At 40.8% G+C, this 18,395-nt stretch overlaps 1 protein-coding gene across 1 annotated transcript in view; it reads left to right on the forward strand.

The window, feature by feature from the left end:
- The window catches only part of ADARB1 (adenosine deaminase, RNA specific B1), a 71,456-nt gene that overhangs the window by 20,603 nt on the left and 32,458 nt on the right, over window positions 1-18,395 (forward strand). The window contains exons 4-7 of the mRNA XM_008061568.1: window positions 2,191-2,305; window positions 4,728-4,896; window positions 5,650-5,798; window positions 7,144-7,312. Of these exons, the coding sequence (XP_008059759.1) occupies window positions 2,191-2,305; window positions 4,728-4,896; window positions 5,650-5,798; window positions 7,144-7,312 (602 nt within the window). The remainder of the gene's footprint in view (window positions 1-2,190; window positions 2,306-4,727; window positions 4,897-5,649; window positions 5,799-7,143; window positions 7,313-18,395) is intronic.

Genomic DNA, 18,395 nt, shown 5'->3' on the forward strand with positions numbered 1-18,395 from the left:
ACCCGCGGGTTCAGGCAATCCACTCACCTCAGCCTCCCAAAGGCGTGGGATTACAGGCTGAGCCACCGAGCCCGGCTGGCAGCACACTCTTATCACAGCAATTGATTCAGATGGCACAATGGTACCTTCGTCACTAGAGCCTATCTCTGAGAAAGGGCTCTCTGGGCTCTCTGTGCTCCCGTGGGTTGCTGTGGGTCAGCGGTGCTGCCTGGGACTGTGTGTGATACGCGTGTGACTTTCAAGAGCATGTTATTTTTGTTCTTATTACCTTCACTCCCAGAATTGAGAGGGCAGTCTTTCATGAGCATACAGCATGAGACTAGAAACCCTTTCCAGGGCACGTGAGAACTGCCCAGTGCCTCAGAGGCCTGCACCTAATAAGTGTCAGCACTAGTGCCAGGGCTGTGGTCTCAAGGTCTCTAAGAGTGAAGCTGAGTATTCTATATCCAAGTATCTCTGTAGTTAAACTTCATCAACCAGTCTCTGAAAATTTGGAGATGTGCCTAACCTTATATGAAGCAATCTTTTTTTTTTTTTTTGAGACAAGGTCTTGCTATGTGGCCCAGGCTGGAGTACAGTGATGTGATCATACCACATTGTAGCTTCAACCTCCTTCTGGGCAGAAGTAATCCTGCCATCTCAGCCTTCCGAGTAACTAAGACTACTGCCATGTACCACCATGCTCAGCTAATTATTTAAATTTTTGTGGAGATGGAGGTCTCTTTATGTCGCCCAGGCTGGTCTTGCACTCCTGGGCTCAAGCAGTCAGTCCTCTTATTTCACCCTACTGTAGTGCTGGGATTACAGACATGAGCAACTGTGCCTGGAGAAATAGAAATTTGCATTTCCTCTAGTTTATCCTTAACTTTCTTGTTACCTTTTAGTTTATATAAGTTTGACTGCACTGCCCCTTATCTCTGGCGCCCGGGCCACTGTGTTGTCACTCGTCCTATGTTTCTGTCTGCATTTCACTCCTCGTGTCAGTCTCACCTATGTTGTGGATTCCTTGCTCCTGGGTGGGGGCTCTTGCTGTCAGATGCCTTCTGTCCATGCTACACATGTCTTGTCTTAAACACCCTCTTCAGGGGCTCATTGGGGGGAAACATCCTGACAACTATATTTTCTCCAAATCAGTCATCATTTAGGATGAGTGGCTATTCTGTTCATTTTTGAAGTATTTTACTAAGGACTGACCTGTGGTCACTGGGTCTGCCTAGTGGCCATTTGCTTGTCCAGACAAGAGTGAGATTGGTAGGACATGGGTCAAAATCTTAACACCCAGCTTCCAGCAGATAGTGCTTTTCAGAACACTGTGGGCTCATTATAGCCAAAGAAAATTGTAAGCCATAAACCTAAGGCCATGTCCAAAATCTGACAAGTCTGTTTGCTTCTGAGAAGCATTCCCTCCGGCACATGGCCATTTGATCTGATAGTATACCAATTGCTACTTTAACCACCTTCCCCGCACAGTGTTAGCCATCAGTGAATGATGATCAGGATTCACTTCTGAGCAACTGAGCTCAGGTTCATTTGAGTACAGAGGTTGAAATGTCTAATTTCTCTGAGCAGTTGAGAGGGTTGTTCTTTCCTTTGGCTATGCTTTCAGATGGTCCCTTTCTCAGGCCTGCAGTTCCCTGTCACAGCCCAAGTGTGTTTTCCCTGCCTCATGGACCCTGGAGCTGAGCCACACAACAAGTGCTGGTGAAAGAGGGCAGAAGAGGAGCCTGTTTGCTTCCTCTGAAAGTCGTGGCACTGCGGAAGTATCAGGGCCACTGACGATGGAGGCAGGCTGGAACACACCTGGTGGGTGTGGGTGTGGGTGTGGGTGTGGGCAGGCGGCCCTGAGCCGCACTCTCGCCTCTGTGTGCCTCATTTTCCTCCTGAGGGCAGGACTGGTTGTTGTGATGATCAGAGGAACTGGCCATGTGTGGACCTCGCACTCTGTGAACACTGGCTCCTACACAGTCATGCCGTGGAACACACAGCCAGAGCCTCGCAGGATCCTGAAGCGTGTTTGAATGTTTTGATGGGTACACACGTGTACACACACACACACACACATCTACACACACACATTTGCCAGCGCTACCTGGTGAGAAGCTCTGTAAGGCAGGGTGCGTGTTGACGTCCAGAGAGCCCAATCCTGTGGGTGCACGCTGGCCCTGACCCACCTCTGTGCTCCCCATCCAGGTGTTGGCGGATGCTGTCTCGCGCCTGGTCCTGGGTAAGTTCGGGGACCTGACCGACAACTTCTCCTCCCCGCACGCTCGCAGGAAAGTGCTGGCAGGAGTTGTCATGACGACAGGTAAGCATGTTGGTTTCGTGTGTCACCTGCCTGTCTTCATGTTTGGCAAATGTGAAATGCTCTCAGTCTAGAAAGACACTGTGACACACCAACAGGAGATGGTTTCTTCTTTTTTTTCCTTCAAAATGTCTACCATATCAAGTGTAGGGACTCCACTTACAAACCTTTTTTCCCCCTAAATGTTCATCTTTTTCACCTAAGTTTGTTTCAGCTGGAGAAAGTGATTACTTTAACATTTGATTCCTATCATCTTTATCATGAGAATGGCCTCAATCTTCTCTGGAAAACAGCAAGAGGCTTACTGATTCTTCCTGTATTTGAAACCAGGACCTGTCTGATGTATCAACTAATATTAATGCTGCCAGATATGTTTCCATGTGACTTTTATGGAGGAGGTAGAAAACCCTAGCATGAGTAGAGAATCCCTCGAAAAGCACAATTTAGGATGGCAGAAGCAACCCTGTTAAATGCATCTAGTGGTTCTTAGTAGTGAAAGGGACCCCCACATTATCTCCATACCATGGGAGTAACAGCATGCAGCAGCAGATCATGCCTTGAAAAAGGGAGCCGCATCCACGGTCAGTACCAGGCTCCTGGGGTAGGACAGGACTCAGGGAGAGGACTGCCATCCTTTGGGCCCTCTCTACACCTGGCATCTGCTCATCCCAACCTGGAATGCTGGGTGTAGGAAGCAAGTCTTAGAGGCCAAAGAGGGAGGGAACTGGGAACGGTTGTCTATGCACCTGCCAGCCATGAAGAATTTCTAGTTCTCTGTGAGGGTGACCAGCTTGTCCCTTCCACCTGAGGGGCTCACCTCTCTGAATACGGAAGGGGCTTGATTCTCTAATCCCTCTGCATTGACCTCCCCCCTCCCCCCACTTGCTGCCCTGATAAACATGAGTGCAGTGACAATGACAGATGGGTTTTTTTTTTGGTCATATGTTTACTTTGGCACACTTAAGAGTGTACTGGGGAGGAGGAAGTGCCTTCAGCAGCAGTTGAGGGCTGCAGTTTTTTTTTGAGTTGGAGTCTCACTCTTGTCACCCATGTTAGAGTACAGTGGCACACTCACGGCCACTACCGCCTTGACCTGCTGAGCTCAGGCGATTCTTCCGCCTCAGCATTCCAAGTAGCTGGAACTACAGATGCCACCATGTCCGTTTAGTTTTTGTGACTTATTGTAGAGATGAAGTCTCACCAAGTTGCCCAGGCTGGTCTTGAGCCCCCGGGCTCAGGCAATCCTCTCGTTTGGGCCTCCCAAATTTCTGGGATTACAGGCTGAGCCATTGCACCCGGCCTGGCTTTCAGTTTTTATTCTAATGTTTGACAGCTGTATTTTCCTCCCTCTTCTGCTCTCTCTTTACTGTTATCTTTTACGTTCCCAAAAGGTGAGCATGTCAACCACTTTAGAGAGATCCATTATGTAATTTCCTGAGTAAGATTCTATGCATCCTCTAGCAACACAAAGAATCTTACTCATGTTCTTTCATTCAGCTTTTAAAAACATCCTAGAAGAAGGTTACGTGGGAGTATTTTACATCTTGGAGTGTATTTCACTTGAGACCATTTGCTCAAAGCTAAAATGTACACCTGAGGCCCGTACCATGTGTACTTGCACAGGTTCTGACCTCAGGCAGCGAGTTCAGAGACTCTTATTAACTGCATGGCCTTGGGCAGGTCATGAGCTCCCTCCCCAAGCGCCCCCCAACCCCATGCCTTAGTTTCCATATTTGTAAAGTGGAGACAGTAACCTGAGCCTCAGAGAATGTGGGGGAATGCAGTGAGGATGATTTACCCAACATACCTGCCACCTGGTATGTAAGTCATTCATTTAGCTGAATGAGTGCAAGTCTACCATCAGGTGGAAGAGTCTTTGCATTGTGTCTCTGGTCAGTGTCCATTACAGAGTTGATACAAGGTGACTCCTCTGAAAGTTCACCACTGCTTATGATTTCACCACCAATACAGATAAAATGGCAGTAGATGACTAATGAAACACTGAGTTCAGTTTTCCTTCTTAGTCCTCTGGATGCCTTTAAGCCATCCCTCCTATCCTCTCTAGTGCTTTGATATTTATTGTCAAGAATAATTACCAGACCAGTTAGTCTGCCTTTACATGGTGTTTCCTGCCTATATTCTAGTGGTGAATGTTCGGGAAAAGACTACTGTGTTCTGGAGAAAATGACTGCCTTGAGTTTAGAATCTGTATACTAAATAGGAAGAAAGTTAGCTTCCCAGAAATGTCACAAAGCCAGTCCTAAGTAAGAACTTATATGCAGTGCATACGTTTGCCCAATTAGAAATTAGGTGGTAAGAAAATGTACAGAGATTGAGTCACGGAGGCTACATGTCAGACCCCAGAAGCACAGTTGGGCAAGCGTTACTGTTAATTATGGAAAATAATTTTTCTTTTTTTTTTCAGGCACAGATGTTAAAGATGCCAAGGTGATAAGTGTTTCTACAGGAACCAAATGTATTAATGGTGAATACATGAGTGATCGTGGCCTTGCATTAAATGACTGCCATGCAGAAATAATATCTCGAAGATCCTTGCTTAGATTTCTTTATACACAACTTGAGCTTTACTTAAAGTAAGTTTATCAAGAAAATAAGTAAAAGAAGCTGTTTTTAAAAACTGTTGGGCAACCCCCTCGGGTCCCCTCCCATTGTGGAAGCTTTTCTGTTCTCTCAATAAGTCCTGCTTAAAAAATACAAAACACAAACTGTTCTTCTCCTATTAGAAAGCATTGCAAAACTTTCATTGTTTCTGTAATAACTGAAAATTTCTCAAAATAATAACTTTATCAGTAACAATAAATCTAGACCCCATTCTCCCATGATGCTCAAGCTATGAAATAGAGTTGACTAAATTATAAAATACATGCACACACACATATATATGTACCTACATGTGCATAACATGGTCATAAGTTTTAAGTCTGTGTTTAAGACTGTGATTTTGTTTTGTGCAGTATGATGTAAATAGAGCTTCCTAAACTGCCTGGTAAAGATGGTCATTTTTATTCTGGCCACAGCACCTAGAAAGAGCTACTCCTATGTTGGAATGGTGTTTCCTTACCAAGTCATCTTTTAACTGTAGTCTTTCTGTTCTGAAGTCGTGTTTGAGGAGAAGGAAAGGCTACTCTTGTTTCAGTGATATGCCCATTACTGAGTGGACAAGAAGTGTATTGATTACCATAAAATTGTAAAATGAATATGCTACTTTAGACTTATCTTTCTGCTGTTGAAAATATTGGCCTCTGAAAATCATTTTAACCTATGATAGACTGAATTTTTACTGTATACAGCTTTAAATGTTACTTTTGCAATTTTTTTCTTTTCAGTAACAAAGATGATCAAAAAAGATCCATCTTTCAGAAATCAGAGCGAGGGGGCTTTAAGTTGAAAGAGAACGTCCAGTTCCACCTGTACATCAGTACTTCTCCCTGTGGAGATGCCAGAATCTTCTCGCCACATGAGCCAATACTGGAAGGTATGAGACTAGACCTCATCAGTTGACAGCTTCTCAAGAAACCCATCACTATGTAGTTACAGATAAAAGGACAAATAAGCCGACATTGAGAGCCTTTACTCTTTTTTAAAAATTTTAGCCTTGAATGTGAATCTGACAAGAGTCTCTATAAAGCATTGAATTTTTTCTTCCCCATTAATAATTTAATTAGAAAATTTTAATAAATAAAAAATATTGATTCTAATTAACCAAGAAATTATAATGGAGCGTGGGTAGTAGATCAAAATTGTATCTGTATTTAGATTTGGATAATAACTATCGCTAAATCTGAGATGTATACAATTCTCCATATTTCTGATTAATTATAATTTACTGAATGTATAATTAAAGTGTTTGACTGAAATTTCAGAAGCAGGTAGACACCAATGAAAAGCAAGACCATTATTGCAATCACATTTTGCTCTGTCCTTTGCATATGAGGTTAGTGCTTTTGTTTTTTAGTAATTTGTGTCTACATCCTGTCTCCCAAGCTTGAGCATTATCTATTCCGTATAGGATATTTGATTACATTATTTTGCTTGGTTATAAAATCAACAGGCATACTCATTGTGGAAAATTGCTAAGTATTTTTAAAATATAAGAAAGAATATTAAAGTCACCCATATTCATATAACCCAGAAATAATCACTATGAATATTTTAGCATGGATTTATCCCTGTATCCATCTAGATTTATTTTTGAAATTTTATAAATACAAGGGAGAAAACATGCCAAATGCCGAGGGATTCATCACCTAGAATTGGCAAATGTTAGCATTTTATTCTATTTGCTTTGGTTTTTTTGTTTGTTTGTCTGTTTGTTTTTAGTTGGAGTCTCACTCTGTCGCCCAGGCTGGAGTGCAGTGGCACATTCATGGCCACCCCAGCATCAACCTGCTGGACTCCAGTAATCCTTCTGCCTCAGCCTCCCAAGTAGCCAGAACTACAGGCACGCACTACCATGCCTGGCTTATTTTTTAAATTTATTATAGAGACGAGGTCTCAGCAAGTTGCCCATGCTGGCAATCCACTCACCTCAGCCTCCCAAAGTGCTGAGAATGAGCTCTTTTCAATTAAAATGGAAGCCCCTTTCTCTCCAATCCCTAAGGAGACCACTTTTGTGAACTTGGTCTGTATTATTATATCCTTCCTGTTCAATTATGTATATATACTTATCTTGTATGTATATTTTGTATATACAGTGTAAACTTATGTATATATATGCATAAACTATATGACATTTTTAGAGTATTGTTAGATGTGTTTTTCAATAAGTTATATAGATGGGTTACTACTTGTGAGGTGTTAACCCTCTTTTTGTCTCTTAGAATCAGCAGATAGACATCCCAATCGTAAAGCAAGAGGACAGCTACGGACCAAAATTGAGTCTGGTGAGGGGACGATTCCAGTGCGGTCTAATGCAAGCATCCAGACGTGGGATGGGGTGCTGCAGGGGGAGAGACTGCTCACCATGTCTTGCAGTGACAAGATTGCACGGTAAGAATGGGTACACTGTGACCACCACCCTGCATGTGGGATTCGTTCGTGCTGTTGCTCAACTTCTTTTTTTCACAACCACTTGAACTTTGTCCCCATTCCCCACCCAGGGGGGAAGTATTCTTTGAAGGACTAAGGTTCTAAACAGGTGCTTTAGGGGCCACAGTGAGGGGTAATAGTGGGGCATCTCAGCTTTTATCATATACTTTTATATATAGGGTTCTAGGTTGAAGCAATGTGTTTAACATGCTACAGGCCATTTTTAAACTATTTGTTCCCCTCATCAGTAGTAGATGCAACTTTAATGGTCACGTTCACCGTTCAGTTAACATTTTGAGTGATTGATAGTTACATTTTAAAAATAACGTGAAACCCATCACAGACATTGTGTTTTGATTACAGAGAGCAGCCTCATGTTTTGGGTCTGGGTGTGTATTGGGCTTAGATTATGGGCTCTACAAATACACTTTTCTACTTAGCACATGCTTGGGAAATGTTAATCTCTCAGAAGCCAGAACTGATTTTAAAAAACTCATATCTTCAGATGCTGGTATCGGTTTCAGTAATTCTTCCTGGATTTTATTTTTATGTATGTATGTATGTATGTATGTATGTATGTATGTATGTATGTATGTATTTACTTATTTTGAGTCAGAGTACCACTCTGTCGCCCAGACTGGAGGGCGGTGGCACACTTTCAGCCACAGCAGCTTCAACCTGCTGGGCTCCGGTGATCCTTCCGCCTCAGCCTTCCAAGTAGTGGAAACTACAGGCACGTGCTACCACACCCAGCTAATTTTTGATTTATTGTAGAGATGAGGTCTCGCCAAGTTGTCTGGGCAGGTCTCAAACCTGTGGGCTCAGGCAAATCCACTCACCTCGGCCTCCCAAAGTGCTGGGATTGCAGACTGAGCCACTGAGCCCAGCCTGGATTTTATTTTTAAACTAATGTTTGTGTTTTTTAAATAACATATATAAATGGTGAAAATCATTCAATAGGAAAATTAAAAATCTCTCTTCAAAAAAAAAAAAGGTCAGGCACAGTAGCTCACACCCGTAATCTCAGCACTTAGGGAGGCCAAGGCAAGAGGATTGCCGGAACCCAGGAATTCGAGACCAGCCTGGGCAATGTGGTGAGATCTCATCTCTACAATAAATTAAAAATTAGCCAGGCATGGTGGTACATGCCTGTAGTCCTGGCTAATAGGAGACTGAAGCAGAAGGATCTCCTAAATTCAGAAGGTCAAGGTTGTGGTGAGCTGTGACTGTGCCAGTGAACTCCAGCCTGGGTGACAGAGTGAGACTTTGACTAAAAAAAAAAACACCAAAAAAACCTCTCTCTTCAGCACCCTGCTATGGTGTCCATGGTGAAAGGGTCTTGACTACTCTTCTAGGAGTCAAAACTAACTTACATGAGTTCACGTGCACATCTTTTCAATTGTTTATAAGCCCTCTCTGTTGATTTTCTTCAGTGGGTCTTGTCAGGAAGCCTCAAGTACAGAGAGCTGGATCAATCATGAACTTTGGGCCATTCTCCCATCACAGATGCCCACTAGGATGTGCTTACTTACTATGTGTACTTCTAGTCTACCTCTACATGTGTTTATGTGTGTTTTTAAAAAATACACAATAGAGTTATTTTGAGGGCATTTATATATATTTTATTAATTTATAGAAATGATATTATGCTAGAAATCTCATTTTTTATAATGCCCCCCCTTCCTACCTCTTTCTTTTTCTTCTTTCCTTCCTTCTTTCTCTCTTTTTCTCTATTTCTTCCTCTCTCTCTCTCTCTGTCTCTCTCTCTGAGTTATCACACCCAGAGTAATACCAGATTGCACACCACAGTAGTCACTAGTGGACACATCAACAGTGCATTAAGTCAGTTTCCGCCACACTTTATAAACTGGTATCTCATGGTTTTAATTTGCATTTTTCTTATCACTAGGAATGCTAAGCATCTCTTCAATTCTTTGTTAACTGTTCATCTTTCACCTTCTTTGAATAGCCTGTTTATATCCTTCTTTGAATAGCCTGTTTGAATAGTCCATTTATATTTTTGATGTTATGACTTTTTCTTCTTAATTTGCAGAGTTCCTTCCTAATTCTAAGGTTTATATTGTAATCCTTAATCCTCTGAGAACATTCAGTGTCTTCTCAAAGTCCTTTCCCTCTTAAATGGTCTTGTCACCCTGTTGAAGTACATTTAATCATATATACATAGACCTTTACAATGAAAATTACAAAACACTGCTCAAAGAAATCAAAGCTGACACGAACAAGTGGAAAAATATCCCATGCTCGTGGATCGGAAGAATCAACATTGTGAAGATGTCCATCTTACCTAAGGCAATCTACAAATTCAATGCAATACCCATTAAATTACCAACAACATTCTTCTCAGACCTAGAAAAAACAACACAGGAATTCATATAGAAACACAAACGTCCAAGAATAGCCAGAACAATCCTCAGCAAAAGAAACAAAGCAGGTGGTATCACAATACCAGACTTCAAACTTTACTATAAAGCTACAGTCATCAAAACAGCTTGGTATTGGTACAGGAACAGGCATATAGATCAATGGAACAGAATTGAGATTCCAGAAGCAAAACCTCAATTTCTCAACCAACTCATCTTCGACAAAGCCCCCACCACCTACCAATGGGGAGAGGAGAACCTATTCAGTAAATGGTGCTGGGAAAATTGGCTGACCACATGCAGAAGATTGAAACAGGGCCCCTATCTATCCCCATGCACAAAGGTTAACTCCAAATGGATCAGAGACCTAAATATAAAACCTCAAACCATAAGAACCTTAGAAAAGAAAGGAAATACTCTCATGGAAATCGGAACTGGCATCCAATTCCTGTACAAAACCCAAAACCCACAGGACTTAAGAGAGAAGATAGACAAATGGGACCTTATTAAACTGACAAGCTTCTGCAAAGCCAAAGAAACCATCAAGAGAGCAGGGAGACAGCCTACAGACTGGGAAAAAGTATTTGCCAACTCTAGGTCTGACAAAGGCTTAACATCCTGGATCTACAAGGTACTGAAATGTACTGAAAAGAAGAAAACAAGCAACCCCATTATAAAATGGGCAAAAGATATGAACAGACACTTCACAAAAGAAGACATCCGAGCAGCCAACAAACACATGAAGAAATGCTCAACCTCACTAATCATCAGGGAGATGCAAATCAAAACCACACTGAGATTCCACCTAACTCCAGTCAGAATGGCAATTATCAACAACTCAAAAAATAACAGCTGCTGGAGAGGGTGTGGTGAAAAGGGAACACTTCTACACTGTTGGTGGGAGTGTAAACTAGTGCAACCTCTGTGGAAAGCAGTGTGGCGATTCCTAAAAGCTCTAAAAATTGACCTTCCATATGACCCTGCAATCCCCCTACTGGGAATATACCCTGAAGAACACAAATCACTCTATAAAAAAGATACCTGCACACGTATGTTTATCGCAGCATTGTTCACAATAGCAAGAACCTGGAAACAACCATGCTGCCCATCAAAAGAGGACTGGATTTAAAAAATGTGGTACATATACATGATGGAATACTACGCAGCCATAAAAAAGAACAAAATCATGAATTTCGCAGCAACCTGGATGGAACTAGAGTCTATAATACTGAGTGACCTCTCACAGAAACAAAGATCCGAATATCGCATGTTCTCACTCATGTAATGGACCTTGAACATCCAATGTAATACTATAAGAAAATGACTGACGGTACTGGGAAACTATGGGGGGAGGGAGATGGGATTAACAGTAGCAAATATCTGTCGGGGGATGGGAAAACACCTCTTATCAACAGGGTGCCTGAATGAAACGTAATTGTACACCTAACCCTTAACTGTACCCCACAAAACCATAATAAAAAATACTGATTAATTAATTTTAAAAAATTATATATACAAGGGTTTATTTCTAGGCTATTCTATTCCATTGCCATCTGTGTCTATCTTTATGCCAATGCCATACTCATTTGCTTACTATAGCTTTATAATATGTTTTAAAATCAGGAAGTATAAATCCTCCAACTGTATTTTTCTTTTTTTTATTATAAAGATGTGGGGGACAATTCAGGGTTAGGTGTATAAACTTTGATTATACAAGTAACCTTGTTGATGAGGTGTGCCCCTCCCTCCCCTAGCAGTTTTCCACTATTGCCAATCCCTTCTTTATAGGATTATAATTGTTCAAGGTTCGCTTATGAGTGAGAACATATGGTACTCTGTTCTTTGTTTCTGTGATAGGTTACTGAGTATGATCAACTCTAAATCCACCCAAGTTGCTGCAAAGTCCATATGTTTTTCCTTCTTTATGGCTGCATAATATTCCATTGTGTATATGTACCACATTTTTTAAAATTCAATCCAGCCTCAATGGGCAACATGGTTGGTTCCATGTTTTTGCTATTGTGAATAGAGCTGCAACAAACATACATGTGCAGCTATGTTTTTTGTATAATGATTTGAGTTCCTCTGGGTATATTCCCAATAGGGGAATTGCTGGGTCATATGAAAGGTCAATTTCAAGTTCTTTCAGAAGTAGCCACACTGTCTTCCAAAGAGGTTGCACTAGTTTGCATTCCCACCAGCAGTGTAGAAGCATTCCTTTTTCTCTGCATCCTCGCCAGCATCTGTTGTTGTTTGTTTTATTAATGGTGGTCATTCTTTATGGGGTTAGGTGGTATCTCAGTGTGGTTTTGGTTTGTATTTCTCTGATGATGAGTAAGGCTGAGCACTTTTTGTCTGTTGGCTGCCTGCATATCTTCTTTTGAGAAGTATCTTTTCATGTCTTTTGCCCACTTTTTAATGGGGCTGTTTGTTTTTTTCCTTTCAGCACATTTGAGTTCTTTGTTGATCCTAGATATTAGGCCTTTGTCAGATATACAGTTGGCAAATATTTTTTCCCATTCTGTGGGCTGTCTCCCTGCTCTCTTGATGGTTTCTTTTGCTTTGCAGAAACTCATTATTTTGATGAAATCCCACTTATCTATCTTATTTCTTAAGGCATGGGCATTTAGGGTTCTGAATAGGAATTGGTTGTCAGTTCCAATTTCCATAAGAGTGTCTCCGGCATTTTCCAAGATTCTTATAGTTGAGGTTTTACATTTAGGTCTTTGATCCATTTAGAATTAATTTTTGTGTATGGTGATAGGTAGGGATCCTGTTTCAATCTTTTGCATGTGATCAGCCAGTTTTCCCAGCACCATTTACGAAATAGGTTCTCCTCTCCCCAGTGGTTGTTGTTGGAGATTTTGTCAAAGATGAATTGGTTGAGAAATTGAGGCTTTGCTTCCAGAATCTCTATCCTGTTCCATTGGTCTATGTGCCTGTTCTTGTACCAATACCAGGCTGTTTTGATTACTGTAGCCTTATAGAAAAGTTTGAAGTCTGGAAGTGTGATACCTCCTGCTTTGTTTCTTTTGCTATGGATTGTTTTGGCTATTCGTGGTCATTTATGTTTCCATATGAATTTCTGTACTGTCTTTTCCAGGTCTGAGAAGAATGAAATTGGTAACTTAATGGGTATTGCATTGAATCTGTAGATTCCCTTTGGTAGGATGGACATTTTAACAATGCTAATTCTTCCTATCCATGAGCATGGAATATTTTTCCATTTGTTTGTGTCTTCTTGGATTTCTTTGAGTAATGTTTTGTAGTTCTCATTGTAAAAGTCTTTCACTTCTCTGGTTAGGAAGATACTGAGGTACTTCAATTTTTTTGTGGTTATTGTGAATGGGATTATGCTTTTAATTTGGGACTCTACCTACTTGTTGTTGGTGTATAGGAATGCAACTGTCTTTTGCACATTTATTTTGTACCCTGAGACTTTGCCAAAGTCCTGTGTAAGTGCAAGCAGGTTTTTGACAGATTCTCTTGGATATTCAAGGTATGGGAACATATCATAAGCAAAGAGGGATAACTTGACTTTCTCTTTTCCTATTTGGATAACCCTGATTTCCTTCTCTTGTCTAATTGCCCAAGCTAGGACTTCCAACACAATGTTGAACAAGAGGGATGAGAGTGGGCAGCCTTGACTTGTTCGAATTTTCAGGAGAAATATTTCTAGTTTCTGTCCATTTAGCAATATATTAGTTGTAGGTTTATCATAAATGGTACTAACTATTTTTGAGGTATGTTCCTTATCTACCTAGGTGTTTGAGGGTTTTTATCAAGAAGGGATGCTGGATTTTATCAAAAGCTTTTTCTGCATCTAATGATATAATCATGTGGTTCTTGTTTTTACATCTGTTAATGTAGTTAGTTACATTTATGGTCTTTCGAATGTTGAACCAGGCCTGCATCCTGGGGATAAAGCCTACGTGGTCACAGTAGATGATTTTTGAGATGTGTTGTTGTATCCAATTTACTAGAATCTTGTTGAGAATTTTTGCATCTATGTTCATTAGGGATATTGGCCTGTAGTTCTTTTTTGTTGTTGTTGGATCTTTACCTGGTTTGGGTATCAGTGTGATGTTAGCTTCATAAAATGACTCAGGGAGAATTCCTTCTTTCTCAATTGCCTGGAATACTCTCAATAGAATTGGTATTAGCTCCTCTTTGTACGTTTTGTAGAATTCTGCTGGAAAGCCATCGGTTCAGGGTTTTTTGTTGTTGTTGTTGTTTTTGTAGGTAGTTTTCGTATGACAGAGTCAATTTCCTGGGTTGTTATTGGTCTATTTAGTGTCTCAATGTCTTCTTTTTTCAACCTGGGAAGGTTGTGTGATGTCAGAAAGTCCTCTATTTCATTTAGGTTATCAAGTTTGTTTCCATATAGGTGTACATAGTAGTCTCTGATAATCTATTGTATTTCTTCAGGGTCAGTTGTGATTTGATTTTTTTGTATCTCTGATTGTGTTTATTTAGACTTTTTCTCTCTTTTTCTTGGTCATTCTGGCTAGGGATCCATCAATCTTGTTAATTTTTTCAAAGAACCAGCTTTTTGTTTTGTTAATGTTTTCTATGATATTTTTGTCTTCTGTGTTCTGTATTTGGGCTCTTATTTTGGTGATTTAGATTCTTCTGCTAAAGTTGGGGTTTTGGTGTTCTTTTTTTTCCAGCTCCCTTAGGTGATTTGTTAGACTCTCAACTTGTGATCTTTCCGTTTTCTTGATATGTGCTCATAGAGATATAAATTTCCCTCTTAGGACTGATTTCATGGCATCCCAGAGGTTTTGGTAAGATGTTTCTTCATTTTTACTTGTTTCCAGGAATATTTTAATTTCTGCTTTGATTTCAGTGTTAACCCAGTAGTTGTTCAGCATCATACTGTTTCGTGTCCTTGTCTTTTTGGGCTTTGGGGAAATTTTGTTGATGTTGATATTTATCTTTATTCCACTGTGATCTGAGAATGTACATGGCAAGATTTCAACCTTATTGAATTTGTTTATGCTTGATTTATGACCAAGGATGTGATAAATCTTGGAATACGTTCCATGTAGTGATTAGTAGAATGTATATTCTGTGGTTGTTGGGTGGAATAATCTGTAGGTATCTATTTAGTCCATTTGGTCAAGTGTCAAGTTTAAGTTCTGGATCTCCTTGTTGATTTTTTTGCCTTGATGATCTATCTAGGGCTGTTAGTGGGGTATTCAAGTCTTCTGCTATAATAGTGTTAGAGTCAATATTGTTTTTTACTTTACTTAGTAGTTGCTTTATAAATGCTGGTGCTCTTGTGTTGGGTGCATTTAGGATGGATATTTCTTGTTGATGGATTGAACATTTTATCATTATGTAGTGTCCTTTTGCATCTTTTTAAATTTTTGATGGCTTAAAGCTTATTTTGTCTGATATTAAATCGCAATTCCTGCCTCCTTTGTGATCCATTTGCCTGGAAACTCGTTTTCCATCCTTTAACTTTGAGTCTATGTGTGTCCCTTGTGGTGAGATGAGTCTCCTGGATGCAGCAAATAATTAGGCCATGGTTTCTTATCCAGTTTGCCATTCTGTGTCTTTTCGGTGGTGCATTTAGTTCATTCACATTCAGACTGATTATTGAAATGTGATTGTTTATCACTGTCATGAGGTTCTTACAATATTTTTTCTTTGTTTGCTTGTTTTCTTTTGGCTTTGGAGTTAATGTATGTGTGTGTTTTCAAGTTTCTTGTTGCACTGTATTCTCTGTTGATTCTGTGTTCTGCTATTCTCTTGGGAAGTGTGTGGTCATTCTTTTTTTGCTTTCTTCTGTGCTTAATACCTTTTTAAGTGTCTCCTGTAGAACTGGTCTGGAAGCTGCATAACCTCTTAGGGATTGGATGTCTGGGAAGGATTTTAGTTTTCCATCACTGATGAAGCTGAACTTAGATGGATAGATATTCTTGGTTGAAACTGTTTGTCTTAGAGCACTTTGAATATAGGGCTCAAGTCCTTTCTTGCTTGTAGTGTTTCTGCTGATAGGTCTGCTGCTATTCTGATTGGTTTTCCCTAATAGGTAGTCTGACCCTTCTCTCTCTTGCTGCCTTTAGGATTTTTTCTTTTGTACCTAATTTGTGTAGGCAAATTACTATGTGTATAGGGGTTGGTCTTCTCATTTGATGTCTTGTGGGGGTTCTCTGTGTCTCTTGTGCTTGGCTGGTCATACTTCTGGTGAGATGGGGAAATTTTTCTTGGATTATCTCCTGGAATACTTGCTCCAAGTTGTTCTCCATTTCCCTTTCTTCTTCTGGGATACCAATCAGGCATAGGTTTGGCCTCCTGATATAATCGTACATCTCTTCCAGGCTTTGTTCTTTCTAAGTTTTTTACAGATCTGGTTAATTCCATGTTCTGGTCTTCAAGTTCTGAGATTCTTTCTTCAGCTAGATTAATTCTGTTTTTCATGCTTGTCATCTTGTTATTTATTTCCTAGATGAAATTTTTTATTGCCAGAATCTCTGTTACAAGTTCTTTCAGTGTTGCATCTTGTCTTTCTTGAGTCTTCTTCACTCTTTCCATCCATTCCCTAATCCCTGTCGTATTCTGGAGCCAATCCTTAGTGACTTCCATTGTTTGGGCACCAAGGTCTGATTTTTGGGTTTTTCTCTTTGGTATATTTGAAATTGCCTGCAGTCTTCCTTTGGTTTTTTTCTCATTTGTGACAGATCTTTTGTTTTTCTCTTTAGTTCTGTTATTCAGTGTCGGTTGTAGAGGCTTTCCCTTCTGATGTTTGCTCAGTCCTCTATTATTCCCTGATCTGGGCTCTGGATTTGTTCTATTTTGAAATAGGGCAGTGGATGGGAAGCTTTGCTGTCTCTTGTAGTTTTGAAATTCAAATAAAGTAGGGGATGGGGCCCAGGATTCAGAAACTACTTGCAAATTAGTATTCACTTATTGTGGTATGTGTTCCCTGAGACCCACTCCCCACCACCACTCTATATGATGATGCAAAGCAGAAACCAGTGCAAAAGCAATTGAACACATACACACACAGACATACACACACACCCCAAAACAAACTGGAATAACAACAAAGTGAAACAAAACAAACAACAACAACAACAAAATTAAGAAAACCAAACATACCCACACATGCCTAGCACAAAGTGAATAGAGAAGAAAAACAGAAAGACTGGAGGGAAAGAAAAAAAAAAAGGAATTCAGGTTGAACCCTCACACATATGTTGACACACACCTTAAACTATAAAAAATTAAAATAAAAAACCCCAGAAGAACAAAAGAGCAAAAACCAACAACAAAATTGAAAAATGAACACTCAGTCATTCACATACACACATAAACAGCAAATGACAAATAAAAGAAGAAAGAAACAGAAAAAGAAAAGGAAAAAAAGTGGGGGGATGTACATACACATTCATGCACAAAGGAAAAATATTTAAAGATAAATGAACTAACAGTCAAAAAATTTTTAAAAATTAAAAAAGCCCTGCCTTCTTGTGGCGGGCTCTATAATTGTTCTTCTAATCAGGTGTCTCCTATAGAGCCACCTCTTTCACTTTCTACTCTGTCCCACGCAGGGAAGGAGGAGGGGCAGTGGAGGTGGGTGGGGCTTTGGTCCTCCCCTCCCATTCTCGTATGGTCAGGGAGATCTCCTCCGGTGGGGAGCTGCAGGATTTTCTCTTCCCCAGGTATGTACTCGCCAGGAGTGGGGGGTGCCCCAGCCAGGCCTATCCTGGAATGGAGTTCTCCTATTGTGACTGACGTCCAGGCTCCGCCTGGGTTTGTCCTTCTCAGTCATGGCTCAGCTGTATGGGTCTGACATTCAGAGGATTGCGGGGGAGGAGGGGGTTTAGGTCAGCCCTGGACTGCCACTGATGTCTTTGAAGTTCTTCCTCATCCTTTTCTGGCCACACCCTTTGTTCCCCGGCTGGATCAGGGTAGAGGGTGGGGTGCCTGGAGCTCAGCACTCCTCAGGTCCCTCTGAAGTTTGTGCTTTCAGGATATTCCCTCTGGGTTATATCAATCCCTGAGTGGTTGATCTGCCAGTCACAAGATTGGGTCTGTTGCTCTGTTGTGAGCAAGACCGGGCACTTTCCTGCCCTGCCTTCAAGATGGTCGTGGGATGCCTTTCTTGTCCTCTTCCGTGGGACCTTGCCTCTGTACTCCCTCCGCAGCCCCTGCTACCATGGCCCTGCTAGGCACTGAAGTGGTGAGGCAAAGCCTGGAGCTGGCAGTCTCTCCTGCCAATGGTGAGGGAGAGCCTGGGGCGATAGTTTCTTCCCATCACTCTTTCACAGGAAAACTTTTTGTCCGTTTTAAGAAAAATAATGGTACTCAGCCTTTGCAACCTGGGAAGAGCTAGGGACGAAGTAGAGAAGCTGCAGTACCTGCTGTTGCACCAGGGGCTTGGCCACTTGCTCACGAGTTCCCACTTAACCTGTATTTTTCTTTTACAAAATTGTTTTGACTATCCAAGTTCCCCTGAGATTTCATAGACATTTTTGCATGAAATTTCTATTTCTTCAAAAAATGACATTGTTATTTTGATAGGGATTATGCTGAATGTGCAGATTGCTCTGGTTTGTATGGACATCTTAACAATATTGCATCTTCTAACTCATGAATGTAGGATGTGTTTCCACTTCTTTGTGCCTTCTTTCATTTATTTCAGTAATATT

The sequence above is a fragment of the Carlito syrichta genome, unplaced genomic scaffold (genome assembly GCF_000164805.1).
Source record: "Carlito syrichta isolate Samal-C Ts95f unplaced genomic scaffold, Tarsius_syrichta-2.0.1 Scaffold305319, whole genome shotgun sequence".
Taxonomy (NCBI): Eukaryota; Metazoa; Chordata; class Mammalia; order Primates; family Tarsiidae; genus Carlito; species Carlito syrichta.